The 25153-nt window shown below is 37.3% G+C and overlaps 1 protein-coding gene across 4 annotated transcripts; it reads left to right on the top strand.

Moving 5' to 3' along the window:
- Nucleotides 1-14516: 14516 nt before the first annotated feature.
- Nucleotides 14517-23145, top strand: LOC110943167. 4 transcript variants are annotated; one of them, XM_022184922.2, is made up of 5 exons: nucleotides 14517-14723; nucleotides 15260-15316; nucleotides 17056-18196; nucleotides 22475-22531; nucleotides 22831-23139. In XM_022184922.2, the coding sequence occupies exons 3-5, from the start codon at nucleotides 17056-17058 to the stop codon at nucleotides 22845-22847; spliced, it is 1215 nt and encodes a 404-aa protein (XP_022040614.1). In that variant the 5' UTR covers nucleotides 14517-14723; nucleotides 15260-15316; the 3' UTR covers nucleotides 22848-23139. The 4 variants fall into 4 exon arrangements, 1 of the variants encoding a protein (XP_022040614.1); XR_004892800.1 differs by lacking the exon at nucleotides 17056-18196 and having other exon boundaries at nucleotides 14552-14723; nucleotides 22831-23080; XR_002593347.2 differs by lacking the exons at nucleotides 17056-18196; nucleotides 22475-22531; nucleotides 22831-23139 and adding an exon at nucleotides 15616-16066 and having other exon boundaries at nucleotides 14553-14723.
- Nucleotides 23146-25153: the final 2008 nt, after the last annotated feature.

Raw genomic sequence — 25153 nt, 5'->3', positions numbered from 1 at the left:
CACAAAAAGGGGGGGGGGTATTTATAGGAAAGGTGGAACCGTTAGGATCGTTTTATCGAATAACGTGCTTTGATCTCGTGCGTACACGTGTCCAGGGGTTAGATTCAGTGTATTTGACCCTTGGCCCTTCATTTGGGTGAAAAGGCATCGCCCTTTGATCGAACGAAAGGCCAGATTCTGCATTAAATGCAGAATCTGCTGTCAGACATGTTCACGCGGCCCGCGTGAAAGTGGGTGCAGGTCTTACGCGGGTCGCCTAGCCCCGTCTGATCTGCACCACTTGCAGAATTTACGTATTCAGCCCCTGTTGCGTTTTTAAGCTATTTCCAGCCCCTTTAAGACCTGTAAAGTCATCTTTAAGGCCCTAAAATGATGCCTAAACATTGTGGACATGAAACATGCCCAAAAATATGTCGGATGTCGGTTCGTTTGGCCGTACGATCGCGATGTTCGCTTAATTACGACGGAATGCGCATAAGCGTGAAAGACGATCCAAATGACGCGACGAATGGATTTTTCTCATGCCAAACACTAAGGCATAATATAAGGATGCTTACATAAATTTTTGGATGTCCGGATGTATTCAGAACGTAAGTTATGCGCGAAAGTGCAAACTTGTGCACTTTTTGACACTTTTAGTCCCTGAATGATCCAAAAGTTTATTTTAGCATACCAAACCCCTCAAAGCCTATTTCTAAGCTATGTAAAGGATATTTATGGTATGTTTAACTTATGGACATGTTCCGGAATGTTCGTTACAGTTCAAATTGGCATACTTTCGCAGTTTGTCAAGTTTAGTCCCTGTAAGCGAATTAACTTGTTTTTGCTATACCAAAGCCTTCAAAACTTATTTCTAAGTTATGTAAAGGTTATTTAAGGTACGTTGAGTATATGTTGATGTTCCGGAGTATTTGTCGCATTAAACTGAGTGCGTTTACGCACCAGTTTGCGTATAATTCTCTAGAAAGCGATGTAGAGTTTGAAATTGAACAAAAGTCAAAACATGAAAAATGTAGAACGCAATGAAACAAACATTGGGATCAAATAACATTATTTTATTGATAATTGAACTGTTCACAATGATTACAAGCACAAATGTTACAGTCCAGGATGCCAGTAACATAAATCTTTGCTTTTTAACCCACTTTTATACATTCTAATCAACCAAAAACATTATTTTTGGACACATTGAGGACAATGTGTAATTTAAGTGTGGGGGGGATGCTAAAACCTTGAAATTTTGCAAAATCCTAAACACAAGCCTTACACAAAACTCTATTGGAACCGCTAAACACCCCAAATTTTTTTTCAAAAACTTTTTCATTTTTTTTTATTTACTTGTCTTAGTTTAAGTTGGGAATAACAAGTTCTAAAAAGGTTATATTTTTACAAGTTTACAACCGATAGCGTCATGATAAAAAAAAAGAACCAACATAAGAAAATTATGAAACGGTATAACAAGTCTAGTTTAAAATTCGATTATATATGCTTGGTCACATTAAAAACCCATTCCCACAAAAGTGAGTTTTGAGCCTTTATTGAGCATAAAAATACACATATTTAGATTAAATGCTCATTTTTCGTTTCTTGTGTGAATAGCCGCTCGGTCCTTACAAATCTAGAACTTGCCACGACGATACATTCCCGGTCCTTACCAACTTAAACCCAAGTAAGTAAATGATGGAGGCATTAGGACTAACCATTTTTTCTTTCAAAACCATTATTTTTCATTTTTTTTTACCTACCCAAAATCCCCCTAGATAGCCCCTTTGAGCCTAAACCTTTCATTTCATTACCCCAAAACCCTTTTTACCCACCAAAAACCTTTTTCTTTTTTTTATTTTAGTAACAAGTTCGCTTTTTCGTAAACTCACCTTTTTATGTGACGGTTGAAAAAAAAAAAATTTTGATGAAGTCAAAAAAACAAACAAAAGCTGTAAAAGCTTGTTTGGAGAAATACTTCAAAATAAAAAGTCACTAAAAATAAGGTACTTCACGAAAACCGACGCTTGTTACGATTTTCGCCCTTTTTACTAACCACTAACCAACCACCCACCTTTAAACCCAAGCCTTCACCCAAAAAGTCCTCTTGATATTTACAAAGGTAAAAAGTTAAAAAGGAGGAGGATTGATTGCTTGGCAAGCCTATGGAAGACGTAAGTTCCGTGCCGCTCTCGAGTGATTCACTAAAATATACACCTTCGGCCGAGTGTTGAGTGATCTCCCGTGAGGTATGTGAACTTGTATATAAATGGAATTTTAATAAGGCATGCTATGCCCAAATAAGTAATTTATCTTATGAAAAGTTCAAAATAAATCATAACGAATAGGATTGTAAATAAATAAAAATAAAACCGATAAAAACCTTGGATTCCCGACACTCTAGGACAAGCTAAAAAACTTCTCTTCTACCTATTCCATTTGGGAGTGTAAGCCACATTTAAAGAGTTTTGCTTGAGGACAAGCAAAAGTTCAAGTGTGGGGGTATTTGATGTGTGTAAAATGCAACATATAAATCACATCAATTAAGGCATAAAACTAACCCTTTTTAACTACTAATGTTGGAAAAAGAGTGTTTTTGTCTTCCTTTTGTATTTTCAGGATGAAATGAGCTCAAAATCACAAAAGAAGCAAAAAGACAGCTAATTCTACCATAAAATACAAGAAAAGGAACAAAAGTGGACTGCCCGGACCCTCAACGGCATCTCCCAAGGCAAAAGAGAAGAAACAGAGTCTGAACACGCCCCGTGTCCAGCGAACACGGGGACGTGCCCAGGAAGCAGCAGAAAAGACAAACCAGTAGAAGCTTCCATTGCCCACCACGGGGCCGTGTCCAGCGAGCACGGGGGCGTGGTGAAAGTACAGCAGGCGCATTAATTGTAATTCGCAATTACAATTAATGAGGAGAGAGAGTGTCAGGCGGGCACGGGGCCGTGTCCAGCGGACACGGGGCCGTGTCCAGCCTTCTGTTCAGCCTATAAATAGAGGAGCTTGGCTTCATTCTATCTCATCCCTTGGCACACCACCTCTCTCACACCTCATCCACCACCCACCACAACCATAACACCATCATCCACCACCATCATCCATTGTCCATCGTAGAGTGTGTGAGTCGTCTCGGGATCCAAGATTGATCGTAAGAGTTCTTGACAATCAAGGCCATGTTTGCCTAAGTCTCTTACATCACTTGGTGAAGACAAGTGTTTAGTATAATACTTTTTATTTTTAATCTTTTGCACTTTTTATTTGGTTTTGTATTAATGACTTTAATAACTAGTTACTTATGTTGAAGGTGATCTTTCCTTATCGTTTGTCCGTGGTGTCTTGGCATTATTTTACTGTCTATATAAAATAAAAGATTTTCACCATTCATATCTCCACGGTCTATATGGAGGTATGTTGGCTACCTGGTCGGGGGTTAAGGGAACGGTTTGGTAAGGGTCTTGCCCTTGTTCAGCGTTTAGAGGTCCTGCTTGGGACCTGGGTCAAATTTAGTAGGATCTCCTTCAATGCCCAGAGGTATTGGATGGCGGGGATCCAAACTCTTTGACCCCCTCATAAGTTAACTACTATTAATACTATAACCCGGCTATTTAGGACTGTATCCCTGCTGACTCAGACTACTTAGCCGAGGGTAACGTCACCGCCAAAAGCGGGGCCTACCATAATTTGCATTAATAACTTAATTCATTATCTTTCAATAATCCGACCCTTTAGGATTGTATCCTTGCTGACTCAAACTACTGGGTTGAGGGTAACGTCGCCTTCAAAAGAGGGGCCTACTACAATAACTAAGATAATCTCTTAAACAAGTGCAAAAGTGCGAAAATAATCAAAGGTTATACTAATACACGTGTCGGATCCAAGTGATTCATCTTGTCTATCTGTTTTTATTTTATTTTTATTTTCAGCATTTAGTTAGTTTTTATTTTTCTTAGTTTAGAACATTTTTCTCACTTTTTGATTTGATTAGACGTTGAGGATAAACCGGTATTAAAAGCTCTTGTGTCCTTGGACGACCTCGGTATCTTACCAACACTATACTACGTCCACGATGGGTGCACTTGCCCATATGTGTGTTTAGTGTTAGTGAATATCGTGTTTTATAAATTTAAAACTTGGCTAAAAGTGTAAAAAGGGCTTAAATACTCATCAAAATAATAACACACTTCACGCACATCACTCCTTATCCTACAACCTATTTTCACTTAACTCATATACACGAGACTCTTAATCATGTCTTAAATGTTTTACTACACGAATTTCCAAAGCTTATGAAATGCTACCTATCAATTTAACCGGTCCAATGAATCTCTTGCCCATGAACTTCATATTCGACTTAATCACTAAAACGCACTCACGTTATATAATCATACTAGAGACTTCCATTCTTAATCGAAATCGAACCAACCTTTCTCAATTACTTATAAGATCTTTTAGATGTTATATGATCGTTTTACCAAAAACTCTTTTCAAACATCGACACATCATTTGTTAGAACTATTAACAATCACTAAGTTCTTTGCTAAAAATTCTTTTCGAAGGATCCTCGTTTTCACAAGAACCTCTTAAATTCATAAATTCTTGTTTGATGAAATGAACTTACTTTTGATTGAAAACCTTTTTCCTACACCAATTTACAAAACTCGTGGGCAAGAAGACTTCTTGGAGACCGACCATCCTTGGATTACGTAAACTCTTTTAAAACAAAAGTACCATTTCCATTCTTTACAAAATGCATTATGCTTAACCAATGAGTACCTTATATCCTTTTTACACATGCAACTATATTCTACCCTTCCAATCAAGGTCAGTATTTTGTTCGGTTTCAGTTCGTTGTCGCTTAATATTCAGTAGATTTTTCCGTGGACCGTCAAACGCGCACTGTAAAGTCGGATAAACGTTCCTGGGCACTCCAAGGCCTAAATGAGTTAATCTACGTCATAAACATTATTCATTATCGCGTTAATCACCTGTTAATCACGTAATTAAGAGCGTAAATTACCGGTTGTCACAAAGGTGGACTTTCCGGCCGAAGTTAATGGTGTTCACGATACATTCCATGTATCAAACTTGAAGAAGAGTCCGACTCAAGAAACAGTTGTCATTCCGGCAGACGAGATTCATATTGACGACACGCTCCACTTTGTCGAAGAACCCGTTGAGGTTACTGATTGGAAGATAAAAAAACACGCAGGAGTAGTGTCATTGTAGGATTGTTCTCGGCCCTGTTTGATTCGATCAGAAGAATTCCTTTCCAAAACAAGAGGCGGAAACTAATGCTTTGCTGCGATGTCAGCCGTATTCACTATTAACTGTTGTATTATTGATTACTCCAACGATTATAAGCTCTGACAACACTTCGGCAGCACTTCGTGGCTTACCGGAAGACAACACCTAGAACTCTACTACGGATTTCGCTTCTGAGCTTCCACTATATATAGTGTACCTGATTTCGCTCCAACATGCAGGAGCGAAATCATCAACATATATCTAAGAGTGAAATCAGCAACATATACACTTTCAGGCGAAATTAGCATAACAGGGTTTCGCTCCAAATGACCACATGTCATTTGGGGCGAAATCAACTTCTAATACAAGTCTCTTGTATTTCGTGCCCAGTTCTATCTTATACGACGCAAGACTCGATACAAGACGTAGGCGACAGACGAATGCACCAACAAACTCCCCCTCGGATGTTGACGGAGTCTTGAGTGTCGAGTCTTCAGTTGTCAAACTTCAGGTCTTTATCAGTCTTCATTCTTCCTCTGAAGTATTTGCCATTGCAAGAATCCTCATTCTCTATCTCTCTCTCTAATGCAGTTCCAGGATTAATACTGGCTCTTACTGCTTTATCAACATTGTCTTCAGACTCCCCCTCTCAATCTGCTAGGATCGTAGTCTGGAATTCATAGCTTCAAGATTCATTGCAAGATCATTACCAGGCTCTCATCTGATTCAGGATCGCCACCTGGCACAAATTTACACCTGCACAATCTCTACCCAACACATAAGTTTCTTAAAAAATTAAAACTTTTAAAATTTAGAAACTGTGTCAGAAAATATACACCAAGATTTGTTCTTTAAAACCACTTGTAAATACAACACTTTCATTCACTCTCTCTTCCAAACCTGTTCTTCATGTTTAGCACTTGGAATTTCGAAAATCAGCTTTTCAACACCAGTTGTCGAAAATCTTTTTGAATTTTTCAAAAATTTATGCTAAAACACACTAAAATCTTTTTGGATTTTCTGAAAGAAAGTAAATACAGAAATGAAATATTTACAGACGATATTTTGTGAGTTCGTGCAAGAGGATCATATCAGTTTTTGAGACATATCACCAACACCGTTAAGCTTGATTTCATTTTAAGTTCTAAAGAATTCACCTAGATTGTCATTATGTTTGTCCACTTAAATTTTCGCACAAAGTTCAACTGTTTCAAGATACGCAATTAGTGTCTTAAATACTTAGACTTATTCGTGTGTCCCACCACTTGAATATACTCCCGTATCCAGATCCCAATATTCAGTCTTACAGGTGAGTATACCACAAATAATATCTGTAAAGGGGCTAATTGCGAGGGCCGTGAGAGCTCAGGTCGATACTTTCGTATACGCAAAGAGATGACGGCTTTGATTTTCGGTGTGTCCCCTTTAGAGGATCCTTTTGTTACAACAGCAATGACCATCAATTTCATTGTTTAATCAACTTGCTGAAGGCGATGCTGTGTTTCAAGCATTTGCAGAAAGCATTATACGGGGACTAGGTCAGTATTTCCATACAGCAGAAGTCCCGGTATAATACCCCATATATCACTAAGCATAAAGACCTAGTATCTCAGAATACGGGACCTTTCAAACAAGATTTCAGAGGTTACCTATATATCCAAGAAGTTGTTACCCACAGAATAAGCTAGTTTGAATTTAGGTTTATATCTCGTTACAGTTTACTAAATGTGTAAAAACCTACGGACACATCCATTGTTTATCACATTTTAAATTTACATTTCTTTAGCGTGTTGTGATAGTCCATTGATGTACTATCATTTCCTCTTTTATGCAACAAAAACTCATTTTTCAATTTTATCATGTTTTTGGCTTTTTCATATTTTCTAATGTTTTTGGATTTTCAAAAAATTTCTTACTCCCCCTAAAATTCAAAAACATTTAATGAAAATGAAAACAAACTGTACAGAACATGATAACTGATGTCAATTCGCCTCAATTCTCCATCCTCTTGGCATAAACAATCAGAACTCCCCCTCTCAACGAACTATTTTCCCATTGAGATTTCAAAACACTTAAGTTTGTTTTAATCAGAACGGTTTTTCCTGAAAATAAGTTTGTTTATCAACCATTTGTAGGTTTTGGGGTCATTTCATCACATTGTTTACCAATCTTATGAATGATAGTTAACTCAAGTTCAAATTAATGACCTTGAATAACCGCTTGTAGAAAACAATGATTGGACCATTTGAAGGATCAAAAACCAAACATTTTAAACATGTTTTTCAACCAATTACCATCTGTTGGTTGAATTCTCAAGGTGCCGATTGCTACTCCACTCTTACAAACCTGGGAGTTCCGGCAATTCCTGCTTTTCAAAACAATTTTTTCAAACATTACACATTTTACAAACATGTTAAAGAATGATGCCGATTCATGCTTCGCGATTACCAACTTGGGAGCTCCGGCAAATCAGGTTTCTATTCTTTGAAGAATATATCCACCCAAGCCTGACCATCCTTGGGTGTAACAATCTCTTTTTCATCATTACTTTCAACAAACTTGTGAACACTTCTTTTGGCAGCATAAAACTCTTTGACACTGTTGGCCTTACCATTGACCATTTTGCCAAAAATGTGTTTCACATTTTCGTTAAAAGTATTTTCAACATCAAATTTCTTCTTGTCAGAATAAAATTGATTTGAAATTTCTACTTTTCCAACTTTTTTCATAAAATTTTAAGCACGCAAAGGTGGAAAATTTTCATCATTCATAGTTGGAACTGATATTTCAACCTTTCTTTCAACACGTGGCTCCTCTGATTTTGTGGAATCAGATTCATCACCAGAATTGTTACCTGAACCTTTCACAACCCATTTTTGATTTCTTACATTTTCTTTTCCTTTCAAAGCACTCTTTGAACATTCTCCCTTCTCAAAGGTTGAATTTTCAAAGCCTGTAAATTTTCGAGTTGAAAGTTCAGTTTTCTCAACTACTTTCTCTTTCAGTTTACCAGAGACTTCCTGTTTTGGTTTGAATGTCTTGGGACAATTCCCAGCAACATGACTAATAATTTTACACTGAAAACAGGTTCTTGTCTCTGTCCTTTTCTGAACAACATTCTTCTTCAGTTCTTCTTGCTTCTTGGAAAGGAATTCTTGATTCGTCTGCTTTCTAAATGCTTGTTCTTTCTCAGCCTCTATCGTTTTCCCTGAAACAAACACAGTTTTTGGTTTATAAACTTTTTCATTTTTATAATTTTTTTGTTTGATTAAAACCATGACCTTTCTTTTTGAAATTACGATTATGGTTTGGTTTCTTTTGGAAACTATAACCATCATTGTAACACATTTTCTTGTTAATTCTTTGTTGTTCTCTTGAAGCGTATTGTTTAGGTTTTCCGATAAGATTTAAATATTTTATTTCAGAAATATTAATTTCTGTAATTTTGAAAACCTTTTGAATCATTTCAAATCTGACACTTCTTATTGGAAAAGTTTCATCAGAATATAATTTGTCAGAATCTTTCAAAGTATATGCTACTTTGACCGATTCATCATTCAAATTAGATTTTGATAACAAAAATTGTTTGTCATAAACCCGTTTGTCCTTTTTGATTGTTGACTTTGACGCATCGGACTCAGACTTTGACATGGATTTGGACTCCGGTTTTGACTCCTCACAGTCATCTTTATCTAACACCTGATCGACCACACTTTTTATCAACTTTGACTCATGATCAGTGTCGGATGACGTGTACGTGACATCAATATTTTCTGGCAAGTTATCCGACGACCCAGACTCCCATTGTAATTTTATTGCCTTTTTGACTCTTTCGGAATTTGGATTTCGAGGTGAATATCCATTTTCGACCGGAGGCGGGCATTTATTGTAGACCACACTTGGTTTCTTACCAGAAATTTTCACTTCATCTTCGTCTTTTGTCACGGATTTCTCTTCTTCTGAAGTCTTTACTTCTTCAAAAGTCTTCAAATTCTCCACAATCGGATGAATCCTATCAACCACAAAAGTAGAGCATGAGTAACTTTCTAATATCTTGTTGACTCTTTCAGTTTTGATTCTTTGTGTTTCCAGCTTTAATTCCAGCTCAGCGCACTTCTTTATGTGAAAATTGACATCATCAAGCTGTCTTATGTAAGCTCTCTTCAGTGTATTCATTGCCACAGCTTGTTCACAGTTTGAATCAGTATACTTGTTGATTTCTCTGTTCATTATATCATAGGATTCTTTCAATCTGTTTATGTTGTGCAGCAACTCATTGTTCTGCTTGATTAAAGAATCACAGTTCATGCACTTTTCAGGAACTTTGACAGGTTCTGTATCAACTTTGACTTCAAATTCAGGAACAACTTTGACTGTTCTGTTTGATCGTAAAAATTCAGCTATTCTCTTTTTCTCGGCTTCAGCTTCATCTTTCAATCTCTCTTCCTCTTCTTCCTCTTCTTCAATCTTTCTCTGTCTTTCTTCAGCAGCTTCTCTGACTTTTCTGTATTTTTCTACACATTTTGGATCGTAGGCATTTGCAATGAAAGCTTTAACATTTGAAGTGTCTTTGGACATCTCTTTGGCCATGTATTCTTGATCTGGGCAAAAATTGTCCCAACGAAAACCTTCAGCCAATTTTTCATCATCTTGTTCTGCCAAACACACTTTGCTGTTTGTTGGAAGATATTTATCCCAGCTAAACTTATCATATTTGCCCTGATCAACTAGACATGCTCTTTTTGAATCTTCAATCACACCTCTCCCATGTGCAGTTTGTGCCTGATGCGATGCTTGCGGTGTGATTTGATGATAAATCGCCTTTTTGTGATAATCGTTGTTTCTGAAAGGGTTTTGAGCTCCACTCACTTCTCGATTTGTGCACTCTCTCTTGAAATGCTCCTTTTCCCTGCAACGAAAACAAGTAACTTTAGATTTATCAAAACCTAAAGTTGAAACATGAGCTTCATGAAAATCATCTTGGCCTGTAATTTGTTTAAATTTTTCGACCCGTCTCAACACACTGGCCATGCACCATTTAATATCCATAAGTTCCATTTCTTCAGCATCGATTTGATCGTCATCCTCTTTCGTGAGCATTGGATTACCGATCTTTCCGGCCACAAAACTACTACAGGATTCCAACACCATTCCCAACAAAGACATTTGATTTTTAGCAACTTCTTCAGACAAAACTACTCAAGATTTAATACAATATTGCATTGAAGTTTTCTTCCGTTCTTTGTTGGAGAAATGTTTGGATCGAATGATGAAAATCTTGTGCCGCTTGATCCCTGGGATTTCTTTTCAGAAGAGTCTTTCGCACTGTAAGCAGTTTCAACTTTTGGAGAAAAATTTGTCTTTTCATTGACACCACCTTTGTAGTACAAGCTGATATCTTGTTCTCCATCGTAGTTCTTCATCCTGGCGATCTTCCTCTGCTCCATCTCTTGAGCTTCCAGGTGTTTGATGAAATCTCCCAGTGTCATACTTTTATAATCTTTTCTGTTGGATAGCATCATAAGAAACGTTCCCCAGATTTCATGAGTTAGCACATCTGCAAGTTTTTCAATCAATTCATCAGTATCCTTTTTAATACCAAGTTTCCACATATTTCGCACCAAGTTACAATATCTCTCGATAATTTGCTTGGTGTTCTCAGATTTCAAACCACGAAACAGATCAAATTCTTTCTTCATGAGAGACATTTTGTTTTTGAGCATATCATCACTTCCAACAAATTTTGCTTCCAATTCTGTCCAAATTGAATAAACAGTCCCATCATGTTGAAGCAGTATCAAAATATCTTCTTTTATCGCTTGCTGAAGCAGACTCACCATCAATTTCTCATTCCTATATTTCATTTTATCTTCAGTACTCATTTCTCTAATTGTTAACTGAGTATTATTCCTTGTGGGCCTTTCATACAGCTCTTCAGTGTGTTCCCAAGCATCCAAATGATAGGCTTCAACCCAGTTTCCAAAACGTTCAGACCACGCATTGTAATCATCAATATCCATGAGCTTAGGCGGTTTCTGAGATGTCCCAGTTTCATTTTCAAGTAACGCATTCTGAGTGATGGTAATCGGACTAGCAAAGACATTGTAAAATTCGTTGTCCATGTTCAATTTTCCAAAAAATCACAAATTTCCATGTTTAGGCAAAATTAGGGTTTGGAGCGAAATCCCAAATTTAACTGAAGCGAAATCAACAATACTCAACTTTGGAGCGAAATTAAGATTGTCTTTAGGAGCGAAATTAGACTAGGGTCAGCTGGAGCGAAATTAGATGATAATCAATTGGAGCGAAATTAACCAAAAATCTTCGAGCGAAACCTCTGTTTTGAGCGAAATTAGCTGAAACTTTGGAGCGAAATCAAGTGTAAACTATGATTTCGAGCGAAATCAAGTCCAAATAGCTGCTGACATTATCATATGCACGAACAACTTCAAGCGAAACCCTTAAAATTCTACGTTTTACTTTGATTTTAGCTTTGAAACTTTCAAGGGTTTATTAATGCATGATTACGAGTGCTGTGTGAAATTGAGTCGATTTTACGGAGAAAAATTTTCAAAAATAAGAAAGAAGGTGTAGAAAATCAGAATATGCAGTTGAAATGGCAAGAACTCTTCCTCCTGAGCTTTGATACCACTTGTAGGATCGTTCTCGGCCTTGTTTGAGTCGATCAGAAGAATTCCTATCCAAAACAAGAGGCGGAAACTAATGCTTTGGTGCGATCTCCGCCGTATTCTCTATTAACTATTGTATTATTGATTACTGCAACGATTACAAGCTCTGACAACACTTCGGCAGCACTTCGTGGCTTACCGGAAGATAACACCTAGAACTCTACTATTGTTTCGCTTCTGAGCTTCCACTATATAGAGTGTACCTGATTTCGCTCCAACATGCAGGAGCGAGATCATCAACATACATCTAAGAGCGAAATCATCAAAATATACACTCTCAGGCGAAATCAGCGTAACAGGGTTTCGCTCCAAATGACAACATATCATTTGGGGCGAAATCAACTTCTAATACAAGTCTCTTAGATTTCGTGCCCAGTTCTATCCTATACGACGCAAGACTCGATACAAGACGTAGGCGACAGACGGATGCACCAACAGTCAAGCTCGTCAAAGTTAGTTGGAATACAAGACATGGTCCAGAATTCACATGGGAACGTGAGGATCGTATGAAAGAAAAGTACCCCCATTTATTTCTTAAGACTCCTGCAACTAGAAGCAGAACTTAAAAATTTCGGGAAGAAATTTTCTTAACGGGGGGAGAATGTGACAACCCTCACAAATCCAGGTATCCGTACAAATTAATTAATATTTAATTAATGCTTAATTACTGTGCTTAATTACAATTATGACTAAACTGCTTTCTGTTTTCTGATACATACATAGTCATGCATCATACTTTATTACTGTCACTTCATTTATTACACACAAACATAGTGACAAACTTGATGCACAAAAGCACAGTTAACACACAGCACTAGACAGACATTGTTTGAGGCCAGTATGAGCCGGAAATAGATTACTACACTAGTAGGGAGTGTAGGGAGGTGAGGATCATAAAACTGCGTCACTAGGTGATAGTTATAGTGACCGGAAGTGCCTAATAGATACTTTAAATACAAAATTCTGCACTACATACAAAATTTCAGCTTTTAACACAACTAGTATAGTGCAAAAACTTAGTAAAATAGTCCTAGACACTTTCCAAAGTGTCGGGAATTTAATGTGTCACTAAAAATAATATAAATGACACTTTATAGCTTTACTTAACACTTTAACGGATCGATATCCAACCGAACAACCGGACTTTACCCGGAACATAAAAATATTGCCAAACATATTGTTTTTACTTATCTGAGCTAGTTAGGGTTCCCGAACACCCTAACACCCTTTATATTTAATAACACACTTAACCTACTAACTAAAACCATTAGATTTCAATTTAATCTTAACTATAACATTACACCCCAACCCATAACCCCCCCCCCCACCTTCGACGCTCATAAGGGTGGGACACACCCTTGTGCTTTCCTTGATTATTTTATTGTTTTGTTGGATATCTAGTGAACATTATGCAGAATGGTTAATCAAGAAGCATGGATTATAAATATACATGAAGGTTCACCCATCTCTTTCATCACACACATACAACTTCAAAGCTTTTTCTCTCCCTCCTAACCACCTCACAGCCGCCACCCTACCACCATCATACACCCACCTTCAACCTTTGTTCACTCATTTCTCATACAACCAAAGGTGCAAGGAGCTATATAAACAAGCCCGGTGCTTTCGAAAGTTCAAGAACCGCTCTAGATTTCTTTTATCCACAACATTTACATCTTGTTTCTTCCCTAGCCATGTGCTAGTAGTAAGTGTTTCTAATCATCATCTTGATCTTGTTTATGGTGGTTAATAGATGATTTAATGGCTAAAAATTAAGAACACAAAAGAACACAACTTAAAGTCTTGAACATAAGTGATTAATGGTGGATAAAGAGAAGTTATATGTGTAAATTATGTAAATCTTATATGGTTGTGATTATTTGATGTTGTTTGTCACAAGTGGTTTTTCGGAAGAACCAAGCGGAAAATACTAGTTTTGTTAAAACCCGAATATTTTATGAACTAGAAGCATACTTGGTAAACAAACAAGTGTATGAACACTTGTATAACATGAAATTTCATAAAGAAATATTTTTGTAATCTTGACTAGAAGTTGTGAAACTTCAAGTTCTTTAAAAATAAAGTTTACAAGAAACTAATCATGTTTTTAAAGTTGACAAAAACTACCAAATATGTTAGTGACTTACTACATATTTTAACAAAAACCTTCAAGTTGATGAGCTTATGATTTATTCATATTTTGTCAAGTTTTGATGAATGAATATTGTATGTTGTTGATTGGTAAATTGTTTGGTTGATTTTACAAAAAGAAAATGATATGCTAAAAGCATGGACACCTCCATATACAGAGGAAACTCCGGCGAAATTTTTCCAGAAATATAACACTTAGAAATATATTTTCTATCAAATATTTACAAATCTATTTTTAACTTGATTTTCAAAAATGTAACACCCCAAATTTTGTATGACATGTCATAATGTTTAATCGAAATGCTTTAGCGAAAAGAAATGGTAGACATGAAATTTTACCATTAATAAGATTTGTAGCATTTTAACAAAATCTAAAATCTTATAATTAGGCATGAAAGATTATTAAGTTAGTAAGTAATAAAGAGAAAAATGTCATGTTATAATAGTTAAGGGGTTAAAAATGAAAAGTGTGTAATAAAAAAAATATATATGTGAAGTATGTGTGTGTGTGGTCGATCGTGAGAAGGCCAGGAGAAAGTTCTCCATCTCAAAACCCTAAGATACTAAATTCCATCAAATTGAAAAGGGAATCAAGGATTTTTCAAATGCATGAGCCAAGAACTTCAACTATCTAAGTGTTCTTGACATCTAGTAAGTGTAATTTCATGAATTGTTAACATTTGATGAAGTGGGTTATGTATGATATATGATGTTTGTATGAAATCGAACCTAGATGTTGAATGATAGGAACAAATATGAGTTATATGATGTGCTATTTCGATTTTTCTAGTAGTTGGAGCAAAAAACCCACTTGAGATTATGTAAGGTAGTAAAAATTTAGCAAAAGTTGTAATGTTGATGTTAAACTCAGGTTATAGAAATGTTTTGATGAGTGATTTGATTTGAATCAGATGTAGTATGGTTACGATTGTTGATCTATTTGATGAAGTTAGGATGAATGTGTTATAAATACTTGTACATCATGCTTATTAGATTGTACGCACACCAGGTGTTCGATGAAATGTCTAAATTAATGAAATTGTGTTTTTGTATGAAAGTTTGTTAGGTTGATGAAATATGATTATGGTCGGAGTGCGTATGATTTATAAACATCATAATAGTATGACAAAGAAAATGAAAATAATGAAATTTGTCGAAAGCTAAGTATATGAAGTTGTGATGTATAGGAACAAAGAAGGAAGAAGGCGCAAGTCACACGAAATCACAAGCATCTCAAGATCGCGGTAAGTTCATATGAGCTTTATTTACTTTAAATGTAGTTTTATGAAAAGTAGTATTTGGTTCTATGGATTTGTTGTAAAGGTTCATAACGGGTCGAATAATGTAAGTGTGTTGAAAGGTATGGTCTTTAATGATTCATGGTGAATGATTCGGAAAGCGGTACATTGAATGTTTCCGAATGGAAGTATGGATGCTAATAAGGTGACAAGACATGTTAATGGGTTGAACAATAATAGGTAATTAAAGGATTTTTGAAGTAATATGCGTTTCGAACTAATAATGTTTTTGTTATGAATGATAGGTAAATCCCTTGCTTGATTGCGGCGCACCCGAACCGAACACACACACGAAACGTCGACTTTATGCGCTTCCGGTCCAAGTTGTTTGTTTTGATGGGTTAACTTACCATTTTGTTTAGTAAATGTTATTTTGTAAGTGTCTAGTTTGTTAGTAAAAAGTTTGGGTACTAAACTTTTGTGTAGTTTGTACAAAAGGTTCATGGCGAACCATATACGGTCTGAACTTTGATTATGTTGGAAAGTGTCGTAGTATTAATAGTAATGGTATTGTTAAACACAGGGAGAAGGGTACCTATTACGAACGGGTCATGTCAAAATTTTGGTAAAATTGTAAAAAAAAAATTATGTGTCGATTGGTCGAATGAGGAATTTGGGGCTCCAAAAGTGGAAGTTTATGTTATACGTTAAATGTGAAAAATTTGGGCGTTTCAAGTTGGTATCAGAGCCTAGGTTTGAGGGATTTAAGCATCAAGTGCTTGAACTCAAACTGAAAGCTCGTGAGGAAGTGTGTGTTCGTTTCGCGGCGCAAAGCAAGTAAGTATTTTTAAAAATTGAAAATTTTCTTTTGTAGTATGAATAATTAGTTTCGAAATGTCATTGAATGTTAGGGAATGAATCGTTTCAGTTTGGGGTTAGAACGGGTCAAATAATGTATAAGGGGGTTTATAAGCCGTTTGCGTATAAAGGTGGGATCCTAGAGGATATGTAGTAATATGGTACCTAAAGGTGGGATCCTAGAGGATATGTAGTAATATGGTACCTAAAGGTGGGATCCTAGAGGATATGTAGTAATATGGTACCTAAAGGTGGGATCCTAGAGGATATGTAGTAATATGGTACCTAAAGGTGGGATCCTAGAGGATATGTAGTAATATGGTACCTAAAGGTGGGATCCTAGAGGATATGTAGTAATATGGTACCTAAAGGTGGGATCCTAGAGGATATGTAGTAATATGGTACCTAAAGGTGGGATCCTAGAGGATATGTAGTAATATGGTACCTAAAGGTGGGATCCTAGAGGATATGTAGTAATATGGTACCTAAAGGTGGGATCCTAGAGGATATGTAGTAATATGGTACCTAAAGGTGGGATCCTAGAGAATATGTAGTAACAAAAACTTTAATTTAAACCCTCAAACTCTAATAATGCTTATCAAGTCACAAGGATAGCTCGATATACAACGAGAATGCATGAAATTAAATGTGTTAGGCGAATTAGACTCGAGGGAAAGTACATGTGAATGTTGAGAAGAAACATATGTTACGATAGAAAGAATGAAAGAATGTCTAAGATAAGAACGACACGATGCGATTGTCAACGACGACAAGGCATGAAGTACGAATAATGAATGGGAAATGTCAAAAAAAAAAAAATGATGTTGAAATATGACGATGGCAAGTATGAAATGAAATCTAATGAATGTAATGAATGTTTTATGTAGATGGCCGATAGAGTGAACGTGAATGACGACGATGAAGCACGCCGAAATGAAATAAGAACTATGGTTGTGGAAGAGGTAAAGAAAGCAATTGAGGCTAGTATACCCCGACTAGCTCAGGAAGTCGAGGGGCAAGTATTAGAGGTAGCTAATACCGTGGTAACATCTAAGGTGGAAGAATTGAAAGAAATGATTAGTGAACTGCAAGTGAAGAAAAGCAAACGGAGATGTACGTACAAAGAGTTCATGGCATGTAATCCCTTACCATACAAAGGGGATGTTGATCCGATAGCTTGCCAAAGGTGGATTTCAAGCACTGAAGCCGTGTTTACACGAAGTAGATGTGAAGTGGAAGATCAAGTAATGTTTGCCACGGGCCTCCTACAATTTCGAGCAAAAGATTGGTGGGATGCATACTCGAAGGAATTGGGGGATGATAAAGTACAGTCGTTAACATGGCAAGAATTCAAGGAGTCATTCCTGAAATATTATAGTCCACAATCCGCAATTGATAGGATTCAGGAAGACTTCTTGCGTCTCAGACAGAAGGATGAAACGATTGACGAGATAACAAACAAGTTCCTTGAAAGGGTGAAGTTCTGTGAGGAGATAGCGGGGACGGAGAGGCAAAGGATTGTACGTTACCATGCTATGCTAAAGGCCGAATATCGGGAATTTGTAAATCCCTCCAAGTGTGCAACGTTGAATGAACTAATTGATTGGGCAAGAGACAGAGAAATTGAAATAAAAAGGCAGGTTGAACGGGGAGAAAAAAGGGTAGCGGGGAAGCCTACCAACGCAAGCCCATCGAAAAAGGCAAGACACCAAGATCAAAGCAAGAAAGGGAAAGCAAGTGGTGAAATCCCGACCTGCAAGACGTGTGGGAAGCATCATTCGGGTGAATGTTTGTCGGGAAAGAAGGGGTGCTACAAATGTGGGCGAGAAGGACATCCGTTTTATAGGTGCCCAGAAAACTCAAAGGCGTGTTACAATTGCAATGAACCGGGGCACATTAAAGCGGAATGTCCGAAACTCCAACAAGGGGCAAAGAGAGATGGAAAGAAGGACGAGCCCCCCAAGGCTCGCGGAAGGATGTTTCAGTTAACCTCGGATGAAGCTAAAGCTAGCCCGGACGTGGTTTCAGGTATATTTTTGGTGAATTCCATGCCTATGAATGTTTTATTTGATTCCGGGGCTAGTAGGTCGTTCATTTCTAATGAATTGTTAGCCCACCCATCGTTTAAGCTTGAAAAGATGATAGTACCCTTAGAAGTAGAAGTTGCTGATAGTAAGAGCTATTTGTTACATGATATTTGTAGAAACTGTAAGATCTTAATCGAAGATGAGGAATTTAGTATAGATCTTGTCCCGATGTACATGGGGGAATTCAAAGTAGTTGTAGGAATGGATTGGCTTACCCAAAACCGCGCTGAAATTCAATGTGAAAATAAAGTCATTCATATATTAACCTCGGGGGGGAAACGGGTAAGTGTTCAAGGAGATAGAGTCATCAAGTCGAAATTGTGTTCTCTAATCAAAGCTGTTAAACATGTGAGGAACGGGGGTAGAGCTTATCTATCTTATGTGATTGACACCAATCGAGGTGTCCCAAAGCTTGAAGATGTGAACGTGGTGAATGAATATCCGAATGTGTTTCCGGAAGACCTACCAGGCCTTCCGCCTGAACGAGAAGTAGAATTCAAAATAGATCTAAATCCGAGTGCAAAACCGGTAGCTAAGGCTCCTTATCGGTTGGCCCCAACCGAAATGAAAGAATTAATGACGCAACTTCAAGAGTTGCTCGTTAAGGGTTTTATTAGACCCAGTGTTTCACCATGGGGAGCACCCGTACTTTTCGTGAAGAAGAAAGATGGTTCGATGCGAATGTGCATCGACTATCGAGAGTTGAACAAATTAACGGTGAAGAATCGATACCCGTTGCCCAGAATTGATGATCTATTTGATCAGTTACAAGGGGCGAGTTGGTTTTCAAAAATCGATCTGCGGTCGGGTTATCACCAACTACGCGTACGAGAAGAGGATGTGCCTAAAACTGCGTTTCGAACGCGGTACGGACATTACGAGTTTTTAGTAATGTCCTTTGGGCTGACAAACGCGCCAGCGGCGTTTATGGATTTAATGAATCGGGTGTGCCGACATATGCTTGATAAGTATGTAATCGTTTTTATCGACGATATTCTAATATACTCCCGTAGTGAAGTAGAGCATGCTTCCCATTTACGTGATGTATTAGAAACGCTTCGCAAGGAAAAGTTATACGCAAAGTTCTCAAAATGTGCCTTTTGGCTTAGAGAGGTACAATTTTTAGGCCATGTGATCGATGTGAATGGTGTTCATGTGGATCCGTCCAAGGTGGATGCGGTAATGAATTGGGTACCCCCGAAGAATCCAAGCGAAATAAAAAGTTTTCTGGGCTTGGCTGGGTATTATAGGAGATTTATTCAAGATTTCTCCAAGATAGCCTCTCCTATGACGAAGTTAACAAAGAAGAGTGAAAAGTTTATATGGGGCGAAGAACAAGAAAAAGCGTTTCAAACTTTAAAAGAAAAGCTCTCAAATTCTTCGGTGTTGACATTACCGGATGGAACGGATGGTTTGGTGGTGTATACGGACGCCTCTCGTCAAGGGTTAGGTTGTGTGTTAATGCAAAGGGGTAAATTCGTTGCTTACGCTTCGAGACAACTAAAGCAACATGAAAGCAATTACCCGACTCATGATCTTGAACTGGCGGCGGTTGTATTCGCCTTGAAAATATGGAGGCACTACCTTTATGGGGTGAAATGTACTATCTTCTCGGATCATAAAAGCCTCAAATATTTTTTCGAACAGAAAGATCTCAATATGAGGCAACGAAGATGGTTGGAACTCATTAAGGATTACGACTGTGACATCCATTATCATCCCGGGAAAGCTAACGTAGTAGCGGACGCACTTAGCCAAAAGGAATACCCGCCCCCGATTCGGGTAAAGTCCATGAAGATGGTAGTTACTCCTAAGCTACTTGATGAAATTCGGGAAGCTCAAATGAAATCCTTAAATGCTGTTGACCCAAAGAAAGAAAGAACAAAAGGATTCATTCATGAATTGGAGGAGAATGCAAATGGTATGAAAACGAGGTACAACCGAATTTGGATACCCCGGTATTGCGAAGTGAAAGAACTATTGTTGAATCAGGCTCACAAGTCTCGATACTCCGTTCATCCAGGGGCTACAAAGATGTATCGAGACTTGAGGATGAATTATTGGTGGCCGGGGATGAAAAGAGACATTGTCAAGTATGTTGCTAAGTGTTTGACGTGTTCCCAAGTAAAGGCTGAACACCAGAAGCCGTATGGAAAGTTACAACCCTTGGAGATCCCGGTGTGGAAGTGGGAACATATAACGATGGATTTGGTGACTAAGCTTCCCAAAACAAAAAAGGGCACGATGCAATATGGGTGGTCGTTGACCGACTGACCAAAAGTGCACATTTCCTACCTATTCGGGAAAATTATAAATCAGAGAAGATGGCGGAAGTCTACATGAACGAGATCATATCCCGACATGGGGTTCCGGTATCTATAGTGTCCGATCGGGACACCCGGTTCACCTCTCGTTATTGGAGGAAGTTTCACGATGAATTGGGAACCCAATTACACATCAGCACCGCCTACCATCCACAAACCGATGGTCAGTCAGAACGAACTATTCAAACATTAGTTGATATGTTAAGGGCGTGTGTTATGGAATTCGGAGGAAGCTGGGATGATCAACTACCTTTGGTAGAATTCTCATATAATAATAGCTATCATAACAGCATAAAAATGGCCCCCTACGAAATGCTTTATGGAAGGAAATGTAGGACCCCGGTTTGTTGGGGGGAAGTGGGTCAACGAGAGATCGCACCAAAAGAAGTAGTGACCAAGACGAATGAAAAGATTGATATGGTTAGGTCAAGATTAAAAGCAGCGCAAGATAGACAAAAGTCTTATGCGGATCGACGAAAGCGACCAATAGAATTTCAAGTGGGAGATCATGTGTTATTAAAGGTCTCTCCATGGAAAGGAATAATCCGTTTTCGTAAACGCGGGAAGCTAGGCCCTCGATACATTGGACCATTCAAAATACTCGCCCGAGTTGGGACGGTGGCATATCGGTTAGAATTACCACCCGCGTTGGATGGAATTCATAACACTTTTCATGTGTCGCAATTGCGAAAGTGCCTTGCGGATGAGACGGCATACGTACCTTTGGATGATGTTGAAGTAGATGAGAAGTTAAATTATGTTGAAAAGCCGGTGGCAATAAAAGATTCGAAGGTAAAGCAACTCCGCAACAAATCCATTCGGCAAGTGTTGGTTCAATGGCAACATCGAAAGGGATCGGATCTCACGTGGGAAGCGGAGGAAGAAATGCGAGAACATTACCCAGAATTATTTGGTACGTGTTCAGGTTTCGGGGACGAAACCTTCTCTAAGGGGGGTAGACTTGTAACACCCCAAATTTTGTATGACATGTCATAATGTTTAATCGAAATGCTTTAGCGAAAAGAAATGGTAGACATGAAATTTTACCATTAATAAGATTTGTAGCATTTTAACAAAATCTAAAATCTTATAATTAGGCATGAAAGATTATTAAGTTAGTAAGTAATAAAGAGAAAAATGTCATGTTATAATAGTTAAGGGGTTAAAAATGAAAAGTGTGTAATAAAAAAAATATATATGTGAAGTATGTGTGTGTGTGGTCGATCGTGAGAAGGCCAGGAGAAAGTTCTCCATCTCAAAACCCTAAGATACTAAATTCCATCAAATTGAAAAGGGAATCAAGGATTTTTCAAATGCATGAGCCAAGAACTTCAACTATCTAAGTGTTCTTGACATCTAGTAAGTGTAATTTCATGAATTGTTAACATTTGATGAAGTGGGTTATGTATGATATATGATGTTTGTATGAAATCGAACCTAGATGTTGAATGATAGGAACAAATATGAGTTATATGATGTGCTATTTCGATTTTTCTAGTAGTTGGAGCAAAAAACCCACTTGAGATTATGTAAGGTAGTAAAAATTTAGCAAAAGTTGTAATGTTGATGTTAAACTCAGGTTATAGAAATGTTTTGATGAGTGATTTGATTTGAATCAGATGTAGTATGGTTACGATTGTTGATCTATTTGATGAAGTTAGGATGAATGTGTTATAAATACTTGTACATCATGCTTATTAGATTGTACGCACACCAGGTGTTCGATGAAATGTCTAAATTAATGAAATTGTGTTTTTGTATGAAAGTTTGTTAGGTTGATGAAATATGATTATGGTCGGAGTGCGTATGATTTATAAACATCATAATAGTATGACAAAGAAAATGAAAATAATGAAATTTGTCGAAAGCTAAGTATATGAAGTTGTGATGTATAGGAACAAAGAAGGAAGAAGGCGCAAGTCACACGAAATCACAAGCATCTCAAGATCGCGGTAAGTTCATATGAGCTTTATTTACTTTAAATGTAGTTTTATGAAAAGTAGTATTTGGTTCTATGGATTTGTTGTAAAGGTTCATAACGGGTCGAATAATGTAAGTGTGTTGAAAGGTATGGTCTTTAATGATTCATGGTGAATGATTCGGAAAGCGGTACATTGAATGTTTCCGAATGGAAGTATGGATGCTAATAAGGTGACAAGACATGTTAATGGGTTGAACAATAATAGGTAATTAAAGGATTTTTGAAGTAATATGCGTTTCGAACTAATAATGTTTTTGTTATGAATGATAGGTAAATCCCTTGCTTGATTGCGGCGCACCCGAACCGAACACACACACGAAACGTCGACTTTATGCGCTTCCGGTCCAAGTTGTTTGTTTTGATGGGTTAACTTACCATTTTGTTTAGTAAATGTTATTTTGTAAGTGTCTAGTTTGTTAGTAAAAAGTTTGGGTACTAAACTTTTGTGTAGTTTGTACAAAAGGTTCATGGCGAACCATATACGGTCTGAACATTGATTATGTTGGAAAGTGTCGTAGTATTAATAGTAATGGTATTGTTAAACACAGGGAGAAGGGTACCTATTACGAACGGGTCATGTCAAAATTTTGGTAAAATTGTAAAAAAAAAATTATGTGTCGATTGGTCGAATGAGGAATTTGGGGCTCCAAAAGTGGAAGTTTATGTTATACGTTAAATGTGAAAAATTTGGGCGTTTCAAAAAATAAACTTCACCATGATTTTTACTACAAAAATTACAAAGTACCGGAGGTGGATTTTCGTAAATAATACTTGTTAAATATATATTTAGAATATATATTTTATAGTAAAACGCTTGTGTGATTATGTGATTATTATGTGAACTAGATATATATTATTTTTAGGGTAAAAATAATATAACTTAAAATATCATGAAAATACGACTCCCAAAATAATACCAACGCGCTCTCAAAAATAAATATTTAAGTTATACAAGTATCGTAATACAACGCGAACTTTAAAAATGTAACTTATGTATTTTTCGGAAAAATACTCTATTTAGAATATTTTTGGTAAAATATTATTTTGGAAAAACTTACGAAATAAAATATAATAATTTTGGGAAAGATATATATATTTTGGGATTAAAACATTTTAGACAAAGTAATTAAAAATATATTTTTCAAGTGAGACTTAAACATATATTTTCGGAATTATAAAACACACAAGTAATAATACCCCCATCCTTGGGAAGGAATATACTTATTAAATAATTAAGAAGTGTAAATACGAAATAGTTGTCTAGCTATTTCCCAAAAACGTTAAACCGTAAGCCAAGGCACGGCCGTCCGTCTAATAGAAGTTAGTACGTGTAGGTCGTCACGCAGCAGGTTGATTTGGGACCGCCTATTTCGAGACGCACTTCTGTGAGTTCATGTCCCCCTTTTCTCTTAACTGTTTTCAGTTTTATAACTTCGGAGGTGAAATACATGTTGCATTTATTTGGAACATTTTTATACATGGTATGACTAGCTTAAGGAGGGTTAGGATGTATAGATCATGTGAGTGGTGGGTACAACGCTTAAAGCCATTAATCCTCGTAGTTAGGACCGAGGGACACAAGAGTGATAGAACTATTTGGGTGTAGCGAGCCCACACCCGTGAGGCCGGGGAGGCCCATAGTGGTGACTGTGTCTTACAGCCGAGGCCCGGTACAAATTTGCTAGGTTTGAGTTTTCCTGCATCACTTCACACATACCAGTGGCTTTGCACACCAGTGGCGATCTCTTTTCCTTAATTGCTACATACCAGGAATATTTATACTTTGGGACGTACTTTATCGATTTATAAACATACTCACTTTTACATGAACTCGCTCAACTTTTGTTGATTTTTCAAATTACATGTATTTCAGGAAATTAGGGATCTGGCAAGGTATGCTATGTCATCAAGCTGCGTAGGAGAAATGATGTCATCCGAGTTTAGGGATTGTGACTTTTGCATGGACGAGTCACAAGTCTTAAACTGTGTTTATTTCAAGTCTTATGGTTGTGTCGTATGAACAATATTTTATTATGTCTTGTTGTAATCCGCTGCATGTGTCGACTTTTGAAAACAATATTTTCGTATTTTATTTTTATAACTTGAACTAATGGATGATCATCATGGTTTTACTTTCATATAGCTTTGTTGTGATTAAGCTATGGTATTAAGAAGTCACACCAAATAAACTCACGCTTCGGCAAAGCCAGGGTGTAACACATCGGGAATAGGTTCGCGGGTCTCCGTGCTTCGCGTGTCGAACTCTGGGGCGCACGACGGAGGAATGTCGCGACGTCGGGCTTGAGCCGAACCTAACCGAGTTGAACCGAACCGAATCAAACCGAGCGGAGTCACGTCCACATAAAGTGTATCAACAAATACTGCTTCATTTTTCGACACCATCTCTCGCTCAAAACCCTAGAAAACAAAAAATAAAACCTTTAAACACAAATTACACAAAAGGTATGAAACAAAATCACAACCTGAAAGGCTGAAACTTCAAACACTACGTGCGAACAATTTTGAAGCCAATATTTATGAAATCGGACTTACAAGCGACAATCGTATCTGCGAGACCTAAATCGGAATCAAC

This window comes from Helianthus annuus, chromosome 5 (genome assembly GCF_002127325.2).
Source record: "Helianthus annuus cultivar XRQ/B chromosome 5, HanXRQr2.0-SUNRISE, whole genome shotgun sequence".
NCBI classification, from domain to species: domain Eukaryota; kingdom Viridiplantae; phylum Streptophyta; class Magnoliopsida; order Asterales; family Asteraceae; genus Helianthus; species Helianthus annuus.
This window is presented reverse-complemented; position numbering and strand designations above follow the sequence as displayed.